Source organism: Cupressus sempervirens, chromosome 2, assembly GCF_028749045.1.
Source record: "Cupressus sempervirens isolate cs-2001-9-10 chromosome 2, ASM2874904v1, whole genome shotgun sequence".
Lineage (NCBI taxonomy): Eukaryota > Viridiplantae > Streptophyta > Pinopsida > Cupressales > Cupressaceae > Cupressus > Cupressus sempervirens.
The window spans coordinates 371,695,883-371,715,358 of record NC_143119.1 but is presented as its reverse complement, the minus strand read 5'-3'; the positions used below and the strand labels follow the sequence as shown (position 1 = coordinate 371,715,358).

Below are 19,476 nucleotides of genomic sequence, written 5' to 3'. Positions count from 1 at the left end.
AGTAAAAAGATAGAAATTGCGTTGGAATTGCCTTTGAAAATTGATCAAACGGATTTGTCATAAGTTGAAACTTCAAACATAACAAGTCCCTGATGTCTATAATGCAACACAAAAGAAATTTTAGCATTTTGGTCAACTGGTCAAAAGTTATTACAGGTCAAACAAGGCTTCCCAGAATTTTGTGCAATGTGCACCAGCATGAAAACATTAAATGACCAACTTTGAGGGATTCAAAACCTAGTCAAACGAACTCAAAACGACTCAAAATCTAAAACATAGGCTCTTGGGTATGAATACTAAATAATCCCAAAGCGACGAGTCATGAAACAATTCTGGGTGCAAGATATTCAGATGCAAACATAGCCTCCTATTGTTGTTTGAAACTTGGTAAAAATGCAGATTTAACAATTACTCAAAACGGGATCTTATAGAATAGCTCGGAATGACAATTTTTCACTATGGAACAAGTAGACACACTAAATGAAAGGTGCTAGAAGCATTAAACATCTTTTAGGCCTCAGACTGACAGTCGGTTACATATGCACTAAAAGCATTTATAGGGCTTGTTTTCTCAATGGTACTCAAAATTGGGAAAGCAATTTTGAGTCCCAACACATACTTTGAAACGTGCTAAGAACACTGGGTCAATACCTGATGTTAATGACAACACAATAAGTGATCATCATGCAACCAAATCTATAGCATGGAAACTCGACTCATCTTCTATCATCACTATATTAGTTATGCCAATAATGGACCTTCATAGGTTTGACAACTCTGACCAATGTTAGTGAGTTAGAATATCTTGAGCGTGAAGGGAAGTGGAGGTGGTGTAGATTGCAAAGGTCACAAAAGGTGGAAGAGAGGAGGTATAGATGGGCTCACAGATGACATATATCCTCCAACTATGTAACTCTAAAGTTAAAACCAAGATTGACTCAAGAAGACACACAAACTTTATTGAAATCTCAAAGATTTGGAGCTTTGGAGGTCTGAAGCCTTTGAGGCCTCAAGATATTGACACTAAGTCACAACATGACAAAACCTAGGGCTTCCAAACACTATACCTACTACTTTGGAATCCCAACTAAATAGTAAAGGAACAAATTAAAAACCTAATAGACTGCAAAACTATTAGAGAAATCCCTAAAACCTACCTAACACCTTGAACCCTAACCCAACAGTCATAACCCTTCTCCAATAAAAAGGAAAAAATAAACAAGAAAATAAAACCCCAAGAATCACCAATTGATCAAGGAAGATGACGAATGGGAAAATAATTAGTCGTAAACACCACACAAAAGAAAGCACTAAGGGTAAAATAGAAGCTCACAACTTAATAAGGTAGAAACAAGAGTGAAAACGTAGAGAGAAACAATGAATAAATGACAAAAAAAAATCCCAATGCAGATTTATAGGCAAGAATTGTGATGACATCACCCATGACCAACTATTAGAGGTGCAAAGATTGTGGATATGTAGACGTCTGCATTTTAGTGGAAATGAGGCCAAAGACCAACTTAAAATATGGAAGTGGTCAGAGACACCAACATGCACAACTCCACTCACTTTGCATCTCCATGCCTTAGAAAAATGCGGGGAAAAAGAGACCCACCATAGTCATTGGAGCTCTAGAGATCCCTATATCCGATCACTTTACAAGGGACTTAAGCAAAGAAAAGAAATAAAAGGGATTGTTGGATTCGTCAGAGCATCAAAGCTTCACAACTCAAACATCTCTACAAGTTTGTAAAAGAAAAGGACTTAGAGATAACAATAATTTTGAAAAGACAAAGGGTTAACTAAGGCTACCTTACACTAGAGATGACTATTAGGAACACTTGGGAGTGCATACAATTTGGTCCTCAAGATTGAAGGTAACCCAAGCAAGAAGACCAAAACACAAAACCAAAAGAAAAAGGGGGGTCCCCATTTCTGCAATGATGTGAAACGAGATGTGTATTGTGAAACCACAACAAGTCTCAAAGAACCAACCAAAATTGAAGACTCCTCATGTTGCTCAAGTACTCTACATATCAAATTATCTCTTAAAAGTAAAACAAATATTTCTTTATGCTTTAAAAGGTGGGGAAGGTAGCATATAATGTTGGGTAGCTCCCCCTTGTACACAAAAGCATTTTTAAAGCTTATAAACCTTAGTAAGTGTATTATTGACTCTTATCAAGGGACATTAGTTCTCACTCTCAACCCATATCTATGACTAAGGCATCAAGGCTAAAGATGGTTACAAACTCGTGTTTAAGTAGTTTTTGTGGAGAGAGTGGTCAATAGGTAGCAACAATCCCATGAATGTTGAAGGATTTGAGCAATACAAATCCACAAAACCTGAAGATCACTTACATGCAAGGAATTGTTAGAGAGAAGAAAAGACAAAGAGAAGGCAAGGGTTTGGCTCTGAGAATATGGAAGAATATATTATTAGACTCAAAGAATAAATTGAAATTTATAATTGATCAATCCTTATAGAAGGGGATCATAAAACCTAAAAGGGAAACCCTAAGAGGTAAATGACATTTAATAATTAATATTTAAGTATTAAATGAGAATGCATGTGCATAAAGGGAAATCTTAAGAAGGGAGTAAAGGTAATTTAATAAAATGAAATGAAATTAATCCTTTACTCTAACACAGATAGAGAATGAAAATTATGACATGAATTATTTGCTAACAAGTGGTTACAATGATCATCATGATAACACTTTGCAAGAAAGAAAAGACGAGGAACCTTTTTTATTATGAAAATTCCTCTAGGTTTAGGGTTATGCATTGTATAAAAGAAGAGTGAGGTTCTACCATTAGAGGTTAAAATTTTTGAGTACCAATTTCAATTAGAAGACATACTTCATTTTAGATATACTTACAATGCTATCAACTATAGCAGCTCCATTTGGGAGATCTTTGCACTCTATCCAATTCTAAATAGGTATTAATATAACAAATTGTGTTTTTCTAACAATAGTTCAAGTGTCCAAATCGTTGATGCCACAAACAACTCAGCTCATTTGCACAAGTTAGTAAAATTATTGAAGGAGACTCAAGAACAAAGTGGTAAAATTGATACAATTTGGATTGATGACTTCTTCTACAATAATGGTAGACCTATTACACATTTCATGATTACCATTGTATCTAGTGTCAAATCAACTCACTTTCTAGAGCCAGTTTGAGTTTTACTAAACAAACAACATACCAATTAATAAACACAAATTGCAAAGGACATACCTGAATATCCCTTCAATCATATCAACAAATCCTCTCCTTTGCACTTCAATGTAAGTTTCATAGTCCATTCATATTGAAAGCAAAAAACATGATGCCAAAGAGGTGGAATCATCTTTTGAAGAATCCATGCAGTGCAAAGCACCCAAGTTAATTATCTAAGAAATTGATTGTGAAGCAACAACAACTGGGGCCTTAGACTTTCCTTTCCCCTTAATTTTGTTTGTATCTTTATAAGATCCTCTCAATGAGCTCTATTTGACTAAATCAATCACCTTGATATTGCTCTTTTCTAGAAGATGCATGGAAGGTGATTTTTTTATCTCTTTAAAAAATATATTCATCATGACCAAGCCTCTTATACTAAGAACACTTGACCTTCTCCTTCCAAGGTTTCTCACCTTTTGGTTAAGAGATTTGGTTTGATACTTTTCAAGTGGAAGTTTTTAGATATTTCTTATTCTCTTATTGGTCTTTTATAAAATCCTATTTTACCCTCCTAGTTCTCCTTGATTAACAACCCAAACATGTGACATAAAGGGCTTGATTTTACCCATTAGAACCAATTTATTTCCCTCCCCACTGAGTTGCACAATAGATTCATCTAGAGAAGACATTTTGTATTTGGAGCCTAAGGCAAATTTTTTAGCATAAAATGTAGAAACAAAATTAGAATGTTTTGGACCAAACATAGAAAGAATGCTCGAGATTAGTTGCTTCTACACAATTCTGATTGCAATTTGAATTTTGTGAAGTAGTCTTGTATAGTATTGAAAAAAGTAGGACTTTACCCTACGAGATCATTATTTGATTGGAGACCTCTTAAATCATCGTGCTGACCAAAGAGACTTTTTAAGGAGGTCCACACTCCATTGGGTGTAGTGGCAAATTCAATGTGAAAAAAAAATCTATCAAGTTGGATTGACATAATATGACCATGTTGATAATGACCATGGACTATCATTTTGATTCAAAGGTTTTACTCCAATTAGTTTTCGATCAATTTTAAACGAATCCATCATTAATTTGAAACCATGACTTCTCCATTGGACATTATTTAGTAGACAACTTACCTTCTAACCTCATGTCCTCCACAAAAATATAGAAAAATATACCTTTTTTAATTTGACATACCAATTATATATCAAGATAATTTTATTATTATAATATATAAAATATTTTAGATAAACTATTTTAAATACACACTTTATTAACAAGACTCTAAACCTTTTAAATCCTCACTTAAAGAAAAAAAAAAAACAAAATGTATATTGTTAAATAATAATTAATTCTTAAATAGCCATTAAATATACACATAAAACCAAATCAGTGAATTCATTTAAAAAGGACCAACTTAAAATATAAACAATATGCCCAAAAGTGTAAAACAAATGGGGAAAATAGATGGCATATGCTTTTATCATTTATAATGTTATAAAATATTTGGAGGATATGAAGATCAGTGACACTTAATTCTTTGTTTTAATCAAATGCTCAACAAGGTTGTGGACCCAAATACTCACCTTTCATGGGGGCTCCCACCTGTCTGTTGCAGAAGAGTGCCCACCAAAGTGATTAGAATAGGAGTCCCTTTAAGAAAAGCAATGTTTGCCTTTCCGCCTTACAACTTCTCAAGAAGCTTTCAGTTTTTAGCATAAAGAAGAGGCCATACTTTACCGGTAAAGAGAGAACACCCTCTCAATTGGACGGCTACAAATTTTAACCCATTGGATTTTAGCGTCGTCTTTTTTAATTAAAAAAGTCCTCTAAGTTTTCCACCTGGCTTGATACTCTGTGTCTCATTTTCCGTTCTTATCTCGACCACAAAACCCAAATCTTTGTGCAAAAAAATGGCAACTTCTTGAACGATTTCTCGAACGAAACATGAAAAATTCTGCCCATTTTCTCAGTTTCTGTAATCTCCACCCTCTTAGTCACAAATGTTTCCTAACAGACCTAGAAGATGATACCATTTAAATTTCTCGACAGATGAAAACAATCGGGCCATTGCTGTCTGACATATTATCATCACCGCAATTGTCAGTGAATGAAGTACAGGAGGAAAAGTTGTAGAGACGGGTTAAAAGTTAAAAACACTTTATATATAAACTGTTCGGGCAGGGCGGGGGCATTGTTATTATTGTTCGGGGAATGGATGCAGCAAGGCGGGGGTCGAGAATGGTGATTGATCCGAAAGTCCGTCAGGTGGGGTTTGTAACCCCAGGAGGCAGCGAAGCACAGCCGAAGCCTCCCCCGGCAGTCTACGCAGCAGTGACCGAGGATGCAGCGGCCGCCAATTCACCATCGCCTGTAATGATTCCGCCCCCCCGCCACGCACCTGACAACCTTGTCGTCCGGGCTGTGCCCATGCCCGTGCCTGGACCAGTTCCGATGATTGTTGGTCACGCGGACAAAACAATGCTCCCGGGGAGTTATAACCCTGCAGATTCTGTTCTTGGCACGTCACCCTCCAGCAGGAACGGCACGGAGCGTGGCTACATCACTCTTTCCTCGGAGGAGATGAATGAAGATCGCGTTTCCCCTCGCTGGATTGTCGCGGATTCGAACCCTAGTCCCAGGATGCCCCATGGAGTGGCTTCTGTACCCAGCAGCTCCATGGAGTTTGCAAACATGCGTCCATCTGTTCCTGCAGGGTCTTTTGCTGCCGCTTCCAGCCTTCCTCCGATTGCCACAATGCCCCCAGAAAAATTAGCAGGTACCCCTTTCAACCATGTTTATGATTTTATTTGTTTTTCAAATGAGAAACCCCTTTGAGCTAGTGCGCTGGATGCCTAAGCACTTTCATTACAAATTCTAGTGCACATGTTCCTCAAGAGATAATTGATCCCGCCTCATCTATATCTTTCACTCAACAACAGGTCACTCTAATTTATGCAATACAAAATATGTCTACGCCGTCAGACGTTCTTCTACCTGTTCTGGAGTTTCCTTGTGACTATAAGCTAGCAATATTGGTGGAATGAGTAGAATAAGGATTGAAAAAAATGGTACTGCATGTTGCTGTCTCGGATTGTTTGTTTCTTGTTTCAATTGATGTTAATAATGTCTAGAATCAAGCTGATAATGTTTTTCGCCTCATATCAACGTTAAAGTATGCCTAGAATTGTGTTTGAGAAGGAATTTTGCTTTGTCAATTATGGGTAAGGTTTCGTACGTTTTTAATATAAATTTGGTTATTCTTCGGCTCCATTCCGAAGTGTTGTAAACACGCATCGCACGGTTAATATAATAATAAATACACCTCTGAATTGATGTATTTCCATACAGTGTTAAGAAATGGATAGTCGTAGTTGAAGAGAAAGGGGATTTTGAATTATAGTACTCAATTATCTGTTTTTTGTAATGACCAAAAGGGCTGGAGCTAGGATATACTCAAAGCACTTACATTATTTATTTGATTTTACCATCACATAATGGCTAAAATTAGGGCTAAAAGAGGTGGAGTTAGTACGTACTTACAGTACTCACATTGTTTATTTAGTTGTAGCAATGTTTAAACACCGAGTAGATTTAGGGCTGAGAAAATCCTGAATGTTTAGTTTCAGGAGGAGAAGATGATTTAAAGCAAAAGCCTCTGAAGGAGAGGACTTCGAAAGCTGAGAGACGAGCACTTCAAGAAGCTCAGAGGGCAGCAAAAGCTTCTGCGAAGGTGACAGGTATTCATGCTATTATATAAAATTTTTGCAGGGTTTTAAATATTTTCATTCAAAGTCGTGGAAATTCTGGTGTGTAGAATGGAAGTCATCCAAGGTTCGTATTCATAGTACCAAGACCCCTCAACAAAAAATCAGCAGGCCCAAAGAGTGAGTTGGATTGGGGGCTGGGCAAAGACTTGGGGAATTTTCCCAGAATAAATCATATGGTGAAGCTTATCTTAAAAAAATATACATAAACCAAATTTAGAGAACTCATAAACAATTTTTCCTTACTTTGTATATAAAAGCATTAGCTCAATAAACACCATAGTGTCATTTGTGATATAATATATCAATATGAATTAAAAATCCTTGTTCACTTTCAACAAAATTCTTCTCTGTCAAATGCTTCTGAGTGGATACAGGGGTGTGTTGGAACTGGATGACAATAATTTGTTAAAAACGAAATCATCCTCATCCTCAGCCTCATGCATATCATGTATATTCAATGAAACCCCTATTGATGTCTTGTCTCCTGCCTTCTCATTTGCAGCTGAGTCGAGTCTTCTGTCCATTCTGTTATCAACTTAGATGAATCTGAACCTTTTGAGGAGCATATTGAAAATAGAAATAAATCTGCCAAAGAAAAATAAAAAGGAAATTGCGGTTGTTATTGACTTTGATGAATTTGAACCTTTTGAAGAAGATATTGAAAAATAGGAAAAAATCTGCGCACTTTTAAAAAAAAGATTCAGATGAGGATCCTTATGGAGTGGAAAAGAGGCCGAAAATACTTAGAGAAGAAAATGGCATCAAAAGAATGGGAGATGAATATTTTTCGAGACCATTGTATGACAAAGCCAAAATTCAAGAAGCTCTAGTTACTCATATGCTTTGGAACAACATTGCTCCTTTGGACATTGTAAGTTTGGTTCTAAATATATTATTTGAACTTGTAAGCAAATTTTCATCCAAGAAATCTACAGTGGAGAATTTGTTGAAAATTTTGAGAAAGACATGATTTATATTGAAGAAATGAAAGTTTGCATTAGTGCAATGGCTAGCACTAATGGATATTGTCTCAGATTGCTCGAGACCACCAAAAAATACAACAAAAATAATCGCTTTATTTAGACAGAATTAAATCAGTTGGTATTTTCATTTGGTATATTTGCTGATAAGGATGGTACACAGAGGAAAAGAGTAAATGTACTCTAAGATGAAGTGATAAAAATACAAAGGAGAAGAGATGACTATACTAGTACCTTTTGGAGAGTCAAAAAGATTGTAGAAACTTAATTGGATCATTACATTACTATGCTTGATGAAGCGGAAAAGCAGGAGTCAAACTTGATTGATTTGTATGATCTTGACAGTGTGATCTAACTATTGGTACAAAGTAATTCTCTGTGTTCAATGCTGCTTAATGTCATCATCCGTTGGAAAGCTTATCATCCAGAACTCATAGCAAACTACAAGGAGATTTTTCCTAAAGGTAAATAAAGAGCTTTTGATAACACCTTTTTGGTATCTTTTTGATGCCATTTGTCGTTGATGGCAAAGGGGGAGAGTAATGGAGGAGGAAGAACACCAAAAAAAGGTTAAAACACAAGGAAAGACATTGTATTAAGGGGGAGTTTTTATTGTTCATGCAAAATGTTTTTATTCAAAACAAGTTTTTGGTTTTTGTATGTTGCCATCAATGAGAAGGGGGGAGATTGTTGTCATTGATAAAGGAGAATGTTGTTTTGGTTGTCATTGATGTCAACACACCTTTGTGGACTTATTTTTTTCTAAGCCATCAGGCTTTTTGAGATGTATTTAACAGTATTTTGGTCTACGTTTCTTCACATGGACATATGGAGAAATCTGTTTTGAACAGAATGTTGCGGTATTCTCGATATACCTGTGATCAAGTTTTCACGAGGATCGGTGTTCCAATTGGGTTACTTTATTGGTTTGCTAACTCATTCCACCAATTACTTTGGTTCTTTGAAACATGACAATTGATCAGTTGGTCTGCATTTCATCACATGAATGTTTTTGGTACTACGAATTTGGGATAGGATTAAGGATTGCACGAGGCATGTGAACTCAAGTGGATATCAATATTGATAAATGTTTTGGTGGATTGAGTGATGCTTGCAATTGGTTGACAATATATCGGTGAGGTTAATATATGTGTATATATTTGGTCTATCCTCTTTGACAAAGAGACGTATAGAGATACAGACCAAAGGAGATATAGATGTGAAGGGTATGTAAATTTGTGAAAGGACATCAAGGCTATGCAAATCTGTGGAGGATAAATGAAGTGCGCCAAGTTTGTATTTTGAACTTAAAAGGAATTGATTCAAGCATATGTCGATTTCAATTGTAACAGTTCATTTTGTAACCTCTTTTTGCAGTGAGCCCTTGGTAGTGAGTCCACCGACAATGTGTTGTGCAGTGAGCATTGTAATATTATATAACTAGTTATACGATATTGAGATCTAACCCTCTCTGTGGTTTTTCTCATTTGGGTATTCCATGATAAAGATTCTGGTGTTCTTTTGTGCATATGTTTACATTTCTGTTTATTGATATTAAAGTTCAGCAAGTGAATTAATTCTGATAAATTTGGGAATACTGATTCTGCCCCCCCTCTTAATATTCCGTCTATTCAACACCTTCTAAGCTTTCATGGTCAAACAACCCACAGTTCAGTCTTTTTCAAGGTAGTTAGTTAGTAAATTGATGACTAAGAGAGGTTACTAAAATAATATTGTATTATATACCCCGAAATTGATAAGAGACATTTAAGTTACTTCATATGTATCTGTTCGCGTAATGTATCGTTAGATGTATCTAGTTGGTTAGATTCTATAATTCACTTCTTTGGTAATGATTGTTTCTCTTAGAAACATCTTGTATTTCCTTATATAATGAGCCTTCGTCTCCTTTGGTGTTACTTCATTCAATCAATAAATTTTCATTTTATGGAATTAGTGTAGAGGTTGATTTTGGACAAATTTTTTCTAATAAAATTCGTGGTTTAATTACCTATAAATTTTGAGAAATTTTTTCCTCGTGTTTTTTAAAACAAAAAACATGGAAGGTATTTGTATTTTTTTTTTTTCAAAAGTAATCATTGTGGATTTTCTCTAGATTTCGAGTTTGTGGGGTTTTTACCATTTTTCCATGAAACAAAGTTATTTGGTTATTTTTCCCTGAATTGTGTGTGATTTGAACATCACATCAAGAGCCCGGTAACTTTTCACAAAATCGTGGTGTTGTCTTAAATTAATTTTTGTTTTTAGTCGACTGAGGGTTTTCTGATTTTTTGTATGACGTTTTTTTTAAATAATTTTTTCCAAAAGTTATGATGCCTTTCCTATTTTTTTTCCACAAAAAGTTCTGATGCGTTTTCAGGCTCTTTCCACAAAAAAACATGATGTGTTTTTCGATTGTTTTACAATAAATTATGATGGATTATCTGATTTTCTTCCACAAAAAATCATGATGTGTTTTAACAAAATTTTCCCCAAAAAACATATATACACTTTCTATTTCTTGATGATAGGTCACAAAGCATGTTTTGAGATGTTGATGGAATAAAAAATTTTACACAACAAAATCCATAAACAAAGCAATATAAATAATGGACTGTTAAAATCTACTCGCTTTTTCTATTTCCTTTTTTGGGGTTTGCTTGAATTTCTCCATAAAAGTCGCATTGTTTTCTGAAAGGGTTTTTGCCTGGATTCCCCCCTCCTCCAACCCCTAAAATGTGAGTTTCTTTGTCTTTGGGCTGCTGGTATTTTATTTTTATTTTTAAAATAATTGTGGATTTTCCCATTTTCCCTATAAATAAAGGTATTTGATGATTTTTTTCACAAAATTGTGGCTTTCTATCTTAAATGAAATATTTTGACTTTAAAAAAATTTTCTATTTCTGGTAGAGTGTTTTGGGTTATGCTTTGAGTTTCGAGGAAAAATGTACTAGAGTTTATTGGTGTTTGTGTTCGTGGGTGTTGCTACTTTTGATATTTTTTTGGGTAAAATTGAGTTTTGTCAGAAAGAAATTTTTTTGGAGCCGACCTTGGTGTCACTTGGTAAAGGGAGGGATACCTTAGGTACTCAACATCATTTTCGAAGGATTCTGGTAAACTAGCTTGTATCTATAAAGTGTTGCATCACTAGGGAGGGTTTTAGCAGTAGGTTCATGTCGCAAAGTGTTTTGAAGTAAAGGGGGCAGACTTCTATGCATTCATGGCCAAATGACATGCAAATTCAATCTTTTGTAGGGTAGTGTTGTGAGGTTTTCACACCATCATCCCATTGCAAATAGGAACACCCTCTCTTTTTTTGCTTTGGCTGTTGTGGTAGTAGTGGGGTTATAAAGTTTTGGCATTGGGTGGAAATGTGGATTTGGCTAAGTCAGGGAGATGGAACAAAATTGGGAGTGATGCTAGAAGAAAAGCTAAATTCGATTAAGTATAAAATTCATCTTGGCTGAGATGTGTTTCACTACCCGAGTAAAAGTTTGTCTTAGCTTTGCCATGACGTGTTTCGCTATCCAAGTAAATGTTCTCTCAGCTTGGCCGAGACGTGTTCTGTTACCCAAGTAAATTTTGTCTCAGCTTGGCCAAGATGTGTTCCGCTACCAAGTAAATGTTGTCTCAGCTTGGCCGAGATGTGTTTCGCTACCCAAGTAAGTTATGTCAAACCAAGTATAGATGGCTTTTTCTTATCTCAAGATCTAGGATTTGCAATTCAATTTTAGGCAAGATGAGCCTGGCATTTTTTAAAGGGAAAGATGAAGACTCGAAATCTGTCCTATATGTGAGTAAATGGTTGCGTTGGGCTCTCAAGTCTGACTTTATACATGGTGATTCGTGTTGAGATTAAATATTAGACAATAATGTTAGAGCTGGGCTGAAATCCATTGGTTCTAGGCCCTGTATCTGGGATTAAAGGCTGCACTCTCAAACTTGAGGGCCTAAATAATGTGGTGTGTGGTCTTATTGGCCCTTTTAAGTGCCAATTTAAGGAGTGGCCCTACTTTGTAACATGTAACGTTGAACTTTGCAATTGCAACACAAATCTGATATAAACGGCGTAAATCAGACCTAAATTTGAATGAATCAAATCCTATAGGGTGGTGTCAAGTATTGAAATGTAAAATCTGGGCTATTGTAGGTAGCATGCCATCCATATTGCTCCAATATCCAAGCATATTAGGCCCAGCTAGGTGCTAAATCTAGGTAGCGTGCCATCCATATTGCTCCAATATCCAAGCATATTAGGCCCAGCTAGGCCCTAAATCTGGGTGCCAAACATGAATTAGCCCTGGCAGATGTAAGACTTGGTTAAAACGAAGTCAAATTAAGCTCAGGTCTGGGCTCAAAACTCAAGGAAATAAGTCTCTTAATCTGGCGTGTGGCCTTGAGATTTTTATGACAGGCTTGAACTGACCGAGCCAGGCCCTAAATATATAGAACCTGGCCTTAAATCTGCCTTTAAATTGAGCATTAAATTCAGATACCTGAATTAAATTCAGAGGCAATTTTAACTAATCAAAGCACATCATGTAATGAGGGGACCTGGAATATCCCAGGTTGACTCGCTGATTGGGCAGTAATTTAATTGTTAAAATGTATTTAAATGCCCCTGGTCGGCCCTTTCAAATTAGCAGTGGTGCCTATGAAGAGGAGGAAAATCAATCATTTCAACTCCCAATCAAATCGAAATCACCCTCTCATCTGCAGCAGCGAATTCTGCCCAAAATAACTGCAATCTTACCCATAAAAGACAGCGAATAAAGATCCTAGTAAGGCTACAAATTCAGCCATAGTAGCAGCGATTTTAACCCCATTGAAATTTGAGTAGTAGCAACTTAGGCAGCAGAATCTGTTTCCAGCAGGCAGCAACTTTTAACAGTCAGGACGGGCTGCAAATTATGTGTGGGATGACAAATTGATGCCTAAGGAGCGACATACCATCTTATTTCAGTCTCTCAACGCTCAGCTGTAGGAAATTTCTATTGAGAGGACTCCATTTTAAGGCTCCAGAATTCTGATTTTGATCTCTAAGAGGCGTCAAACAGTGAACTTGGTTTTGTTACAGGTCTGATAACTATTATAATTTCACACAATGGTAACCCAGTTCAAGCCTATAGGTTGATATCAGACCATTCCAATCATGTTATGGGTTTCAAATACTAAGAGAAAGGCTGATTCTGCTTGTTATGATTAAGTTCATCATTCTTTGGGGGATGCAAGAAGTCTCAATTAGTTCAATTTTTCAAGTCTGATATGAACACCAGAGATCCTGATTTCAATGACTTGACTTATACTAACCTCTGATTTTGACATCAGATTTACTGAATAGTGGAATGCACTAATGGTTATATCTTTTGTTGCAGGGCTAAGCGTAACAGGAGGAGCTGAGGGCATTAAAAGGATACCACCTCAAGCTGAGGCAGGAGGTAGCTAGGAGTTGGATGAACCAAATACAAAAGGATGATCCCATCATGAATTTGATAGGCAAGCCAAGGACAAGATTTGGTTTGTAACCAAAGATGAAGATGACCTCCAAGGTGATCGAGACATGAAAGAGGAGATCAGAACATCCAAGGGGCCAATTTAGAAAATCAGGGCATTGGTGCCCTGTGAACTTGTCATCTTCACCAACAAAGATTTTGTATTGAAGGAAGGCTGGGCTAAAACTCATTCCTTGGAACGACTTAGGAGACTAGGACAAGAAGAGGCTGAAGGCAAAAGGATCGAAGAAATTTTAAGAAGATGAAGCAATTGAGAGTGACAGCCATCACAATTAGAGGAGTAACAAATTATCTCTCCTCAGCAAGTAAGGGTATTTATCATGTTCAAAAGGATAAGTTAGCTGAGGTGGCGACCCTATTCCCAATCGATAAAAACATGCCAAGTGTCATATGGAGACGATTTGCTGAGATGGTCTCTAGGTTCATTGAACGTGAAGGAGGATGAGGATAAGGAACACAATTCCCAAGGTGATGAGGTGGCGTTGTCTACAATGGACACTCTTCTCATTAGTTCACGTGTCATTCATCCTTATCAAGTTGTTATGGATTTGAATTTTTTCATTGGTCCACAAGGCGGTGCTTAGTTGTAATTGGGTGAGCATTTAATGCTTGTAGCAGGTAGTTATGGAAACCCAAAATAGGGATTATTTTGATTAATCTTGGCCCTTGATTTCAAATCATTCCAAATCAATCTTGGCCATTCGCTGTATTTGAGCTCCCTATATAAGGAGAGCTCCCCTCATTTGTAAAGAGAGAGACGTTGGAGAATTGTTGCTTTGATAAAATGCCAAATTTGCTCTACTTTTCATTGTTGTGCCTTGTATGGCGAATTGTTATGATCAAGTTTGCATTATGACATGGTGATCTAGATTACCTCACCAAGTCCACAATTAAGAAGGAACCTTGAAGTCATTTCATGATCTTACTTTGCTAGCTTAGCATGAGAGATGACCTTAGATCAAGAGAGGATTGAGTGTTTGGTATATCCCCGTGAAACATTTAGTATTTGATTTTGCATGTTGTAGTGGAACAAAACTCACATCAATAGGTAGTTAGTTAATAAATTAATCATTAAGGGAGGACATTAGAATAATATTGTATACTTTACCTCATAATGGTTAGAAGTCTAAGTTAAAGTTAAAGTGGAAAAGGTAAACTATATTTTCATCACACATTGTAGAGCCAAATTTTATGGAGTGCAAAAGTTGATATCCAATGAATGAATGGCGCAAGTCCCTTTGTGATAACTATCATATCACATCATAAAATTGAGTGAAGTCTACAATTAAGAAGGAATCTCGAAGTCATTTCATGATCTTACTTTGCAAGCTTAGCATGAGACATGACCTTATATCAAGAGAGGATTGAGTGTTTGGTATTTCTCCATGTAACATTAAGTATTTGATTTTGCATATTGTAGTGGAACAAAACTCACATCAATAGGTAGTTAGTTAATAAATTAATCATTAAGGGAAGGCATTAGAATAATATTGATACTTTACCTTATAATGGTCATTTAAGTAACTTAATATACAATGCAACACGGATGCTTGGGTATGTTGAAACTTCGGGATGCTAGGACATGGTTTCAGGACGGGGGACAAAGGGCCTCAATTTTGGGAGGGTTCATTCAACATAGTAACATAGAACATACCCAATAATAACATTCAAAAATCAAAATTTAAATTGAAATGCAAGTACCCATCCCAATGACTGTGTGGTTGTCAAATGGTGGAGGTGGGGGTACTTAGGTACTCCACGTACTTGGTGCAGGGGTGTCTTAGGGACGGTACTTCAAGGTTTGCTGGGGGATGTGAGTCCTTGGGTTTCACTATTAATATATCAAGTGACTTAATGTATCTTCAGATGTATCATATTAGTTAGTGTTTGTAGTCAGTTAGATATTTTAGTACGTTTCTATATATCAATTTTGTGTTGGCGATTGTTTCTTTTAGAAACACTGTCTTTGTATTTCCTTATTTGGTGAGCCTTCTATTTTGCTTCATTCAATCAGTCAATTATCGTTTCAAAATAAACAAGGGACTCTACGAGCAAGAATAAGTTGAGTCAATATTGCACAGTGACATAGTTAAAGAAAATCCAGTATACAGGTATATAGTTTAGACATAAAGCTTGCAAGTTGGAACCAGTTCACGGAGCGTGTTTGAGGTCTTTGTTGATGGCATTGGATTGTTGCATCTCTTGCCATTGCCATAGGGTTCATTCTTGCAGGTGTCATCATATCTCGAGCACATGCACAGGGACATGAAATATGCATGATACTGATTATTAATAACCATTAACAAGACTGGATTTATATTAATCATTCAAAAATTTGCAAAATAGTGTACAGCATCAGTACAACTATATACTTGCTAATTAATAGGATATTATGTTCAAAGTATCATAAATCATTTGGTAATTCATAAGTCAAAAGCTATTTGAGAATTGGTTGTTGGCATATACAGTGTAGTAGCATGAAGTAAGATTAGAATGTCACGTAGTATCATACAAACAATTTTGGTCATCACAGGCATCAACTTTGTATCGACTAGTACCACAACTTTGGTTAAAACATATTATGAATTCTGGTTATGCACCCTGGCTGTGCCCGCAGGCATACCAGACCAGGATGGTACTGGGTGCGGTAGGGACTAAACCCTGCAACTTAGTTCAAAATAAATACAGTGTTCAAATTTTTAATCAATCAAATCCTAGAAAGCCACAGAATGTTATCTAATGAAAAATCAAATAATGAGAAAACTGTTGCTAAAGCGTATTATAATGCCAGCTTCCCTTAACATGATTAGCCTTTATTAAGATTGTTAAGTTTTTAACATCTATCTTGTGTGTGAAGTATGTTTAAGTTTATATATGTGATTTATTGTTTGTACTTTTTATCAACTTTAGGAAATGGAAAAGTCTTCTGATCACAGTTAGCTTTCCATGTACTATTTATATTGCTCTTTCACTCCATTACACACTCGTGTGACCTTCTCTTTGTCTGCTATGCATTGTTTAATATATTTTTTGCAACCCTCAATTTTTCTTTTGAATTTCAGTGAAGGATGGCATTTCATTGTTATTAACTCTTTTGGCAAAGAGAGGGAGATCCTATATCATACATGTAATATGCACTTTGAATGCAAAGTTGGATCAAACATAATGTGTTGTTTTTAAAACATGTTTTTTCTTCAGCCTTTAGACGTCATAGCTATAGCCATTTACCTAATTATGATGTATCTCTTCTGTAGCAAAAAAAATGAATATTGGTTGGAAGTTTTCATGTGCTTGTTATCTCCATGATACATCTTCCGACTTAGAATCTGGTAAAAGTGTATTTAACAGATAGCGTAAGATCAAGTTGTGTGGTGTCTTGTTCATTTGAATATCAAATCACTTATAGTTATATTTATTGTAGATAAGTTATGCCAATGGAATTTTCAATTTGAACATTTAAAGTTGCTTTGACTGATATGCCTGATAAGTTACTTATAATGGTATTTTATGTGTATTTTATGTAGGAGGAAACAAGGGTGGAGATGGAGGTCCTGTAGCTACTGCAAAAGAGGCAAAGATTCCAAAGCCTCCCCAACAGAGGAAAGACAGTAATGCAGATAAGAGGTCAGTCACAGTTTCAGAGAAAAAGTCGTCAGAAAGGATTTTGGATAAAGATAAAAAGAAAGATATACCAGCTCCACGCATGCAATTTGATGATGAATATCGTGTAGCAAAGGCAAAGAGACGATCATTAGTTGAACAGACTGAAACTAAAAATAGAGTTGAACTCTTTAGGCATTTGCCACAATTTTTGCATGGTAGACAACTTCCCGCACTTGAATCTAAGTTCTTTCAAGAAGACCCTCTACATCCGCATCCTGCTGTTTACAAGGTATTGCTCTTAATATACACATAATATATTGTGGTAGATGATTGCACACAAACTAGGACTAATGATGGATGAGTTTTAATTATTTTTCGCTTACACATTTATTGGGTTTTCTTCTTGTATGTTGTTATTTGAAAGTTTTCTATTGCTGTATTTAATTAAAAAAGACCATACCAAATTTTATCTCGATGCCACATCCATAGAATATATTTCATTACTGTTTTCTGAGTGCTTCTCAATTTTGTGTTAGGTTGGGTTGCAATATTTGACAGGAGATATAGTTGGTGGAAATGCTAGATGTGTAGAAATGCTTTCTGCTTTTCGAGAGGCTATTAAAGATTATGTTGTGCCACCTGAGAAAACCCTGGTACGTGATTTAACTGCAAAGGTCAATAGTTACATTTCATTTCTTATCACATGCAGGCCTCTATCAATTAGCATGGGCAATGCCATTAAATTCTTGAAGGCACGGATTGCTAAGTTAGCAGTTAATCTCTCAGAATCAGAAGCAAAGGCCTCACTTCTCTCAGATATAAATCGGTTTATATATGAGAAGATTGTATTTGCAGACAGAGTCATAGTAAAGCATGCAGTAACAAAGATAAGAGATGGGGATGTTTTGCTTGTTTATGGGTCATCTTGTGTTGTGGAGATGATATTATTACATGCCCATGAATTAGGGAGGAAGTTCCGTGTTGTTGTAGTGGACTCGAGGCCAAAACTTGAAGGAAAAATAATGCTTCGTAAGTTGTTGGCTGGTGGTCTCAACTGCACATACACTCACATAAACGCAATTTCCTATATAATGCAAGAAGTAACAAAAGTTTTCCTTGGAGCTGCTTCAGTTCTATCAAATGGAACGGTTTATTCAAGAGTGGGTACAGCTTGTGTAGCAATGGTGGCTAATGCATCACATGTTCCTGTGTTAATTTGCTGTGAAGCTTACAAGTTCCATGAAAGAGTTCAACTTGATTCTATTTGCTCAAATGAATTAGGTGATTTGCCTTGACATGATCTCTGCCAAAAACATAGTAATTTATATGTCTTAATTTGCACAGGTTCTGTGATTCAGTATTCATTTATGATTCCCTTTCCTTTATATTGTCAAAATTTGCTCTTTAGATTATTGAAAATAGGATTTTTGCTTTAGTTACTTTTCTCACTGTATTTCCAGGGAATATGCATAATCTCAAGTCGTTTTTAACCGATGCTATTTTTTTGGTGTGACAAATTATTCCTTAAGTCAGAAAAGCATTGCATTATATTATAGTTTATGATATATGTGTTGTATCTGTTTGCAGGCGACCCAGATGTTCTTTCAAAGGTTCAAGGAAGGGAAGAGTTAAATCAGCTGGAGGGTTGGACTAATGATGAATCCCTACGGCTACTAAATCTAACGTGTGTTCTTTATTCTCTTGTAAAAGTAAATTTAGCTTTACATTTAAACCCGTTTCAAACTCAGGTGGTTTTCAGAGGCTAATTGTTGGGTTTTAATGTTGATTGTCACAGTTATGATGCAACACCTGCTGACTACGTCTCAATGATTGTTACTGATTATGGCATGGTAGGGTCCTCTTAATCAGTGCCTCTTTCACACTTTATCTTTGAAAATTAGGTTATTATTTAAGACCAGAAAAATAAATTATATAAATAATCTCCTTTCAAAAACGAAAAGCCAAATTTGTTTCTTATATTTTTTGGTATGAATATGTACAAAAGTTGTCATAGGATCATAGAAGGAAAGAGATGATTAAGTTCGTGGATATCAAATTTTCTAATCTTTGTTAATGAGGTTATTACATTTTAAAATTTTTTCTCAACTAAAAAAAGATTCTCCTAGAGACTAAAGCTTCTGATGTCCATAATGCTAGAGAAAAGTTTGTTTGAGAAAAAAATTGCATAAAAGTCAAGTTGGATGCGCAGGGACACAGTTTCTTTGTTAGGATAAATCATTAAACTACAGACAGGAGCACTTTATATATACATTTCAAACTACAACAATACATATTCGTTCAATAATCATAGACAACTTGTCAACTTCTAACAACATGATATGTGTATATGTACAGTGTATGAAGAATAATTAATAATTTCTGCCTAAGCATAAAAAGTTCATCTTATTAATTAATTATAGGATTGGCCCAAGC

At 35.8% G+C, this 19,476-nt stretch overlaps 1 protein-coding gene across 2 annotated transcripts in view; it reads left to right on the top strand.

The window, feature by feature from the left end:
* The first annotated feature begins 4,894 nt into the window (after positions 1–4,894).
* The window catches only part of LOC149572687 (NagB/RpiA/CoA transferase-like superfamily protein), a 38,912-nt gene continuing 24,330 nt past the window's right edge, over positions 4,895–19,476 (top strand). The window contains exons 1-6 of one of the 2 annotated variants that reach the window (XM_089813769.1): positions 4,895–5,956; positions 6,801–6,917; positions 16,965–17,332; positions 17,580–18,324; positions 18,631–18,727; positions 18,839–18,893. In XM_089813769.1, coding sequence (XP_089669895.1) covers positions 5,392–5,956; positions 6,801–6,917; positions 16,965–17,332; positions 17,580–18,324; positions 18,631–18,727; positions 18,839–18,893 — 1,947 coding nt within the window. In that variant the 5' untranslated portion in view covers positions 4,895–5,391. The remainder of the gene's footprint in view (positions 5,957–6,800; positions 6,918–16,964; positions 17,333–17,579; positions 18,325–18,630; positions 18,728–18,838; positions 18,894–19,476) is intronic. The other variant, XM_089813770.1, reaches the window with a different exon arrangement.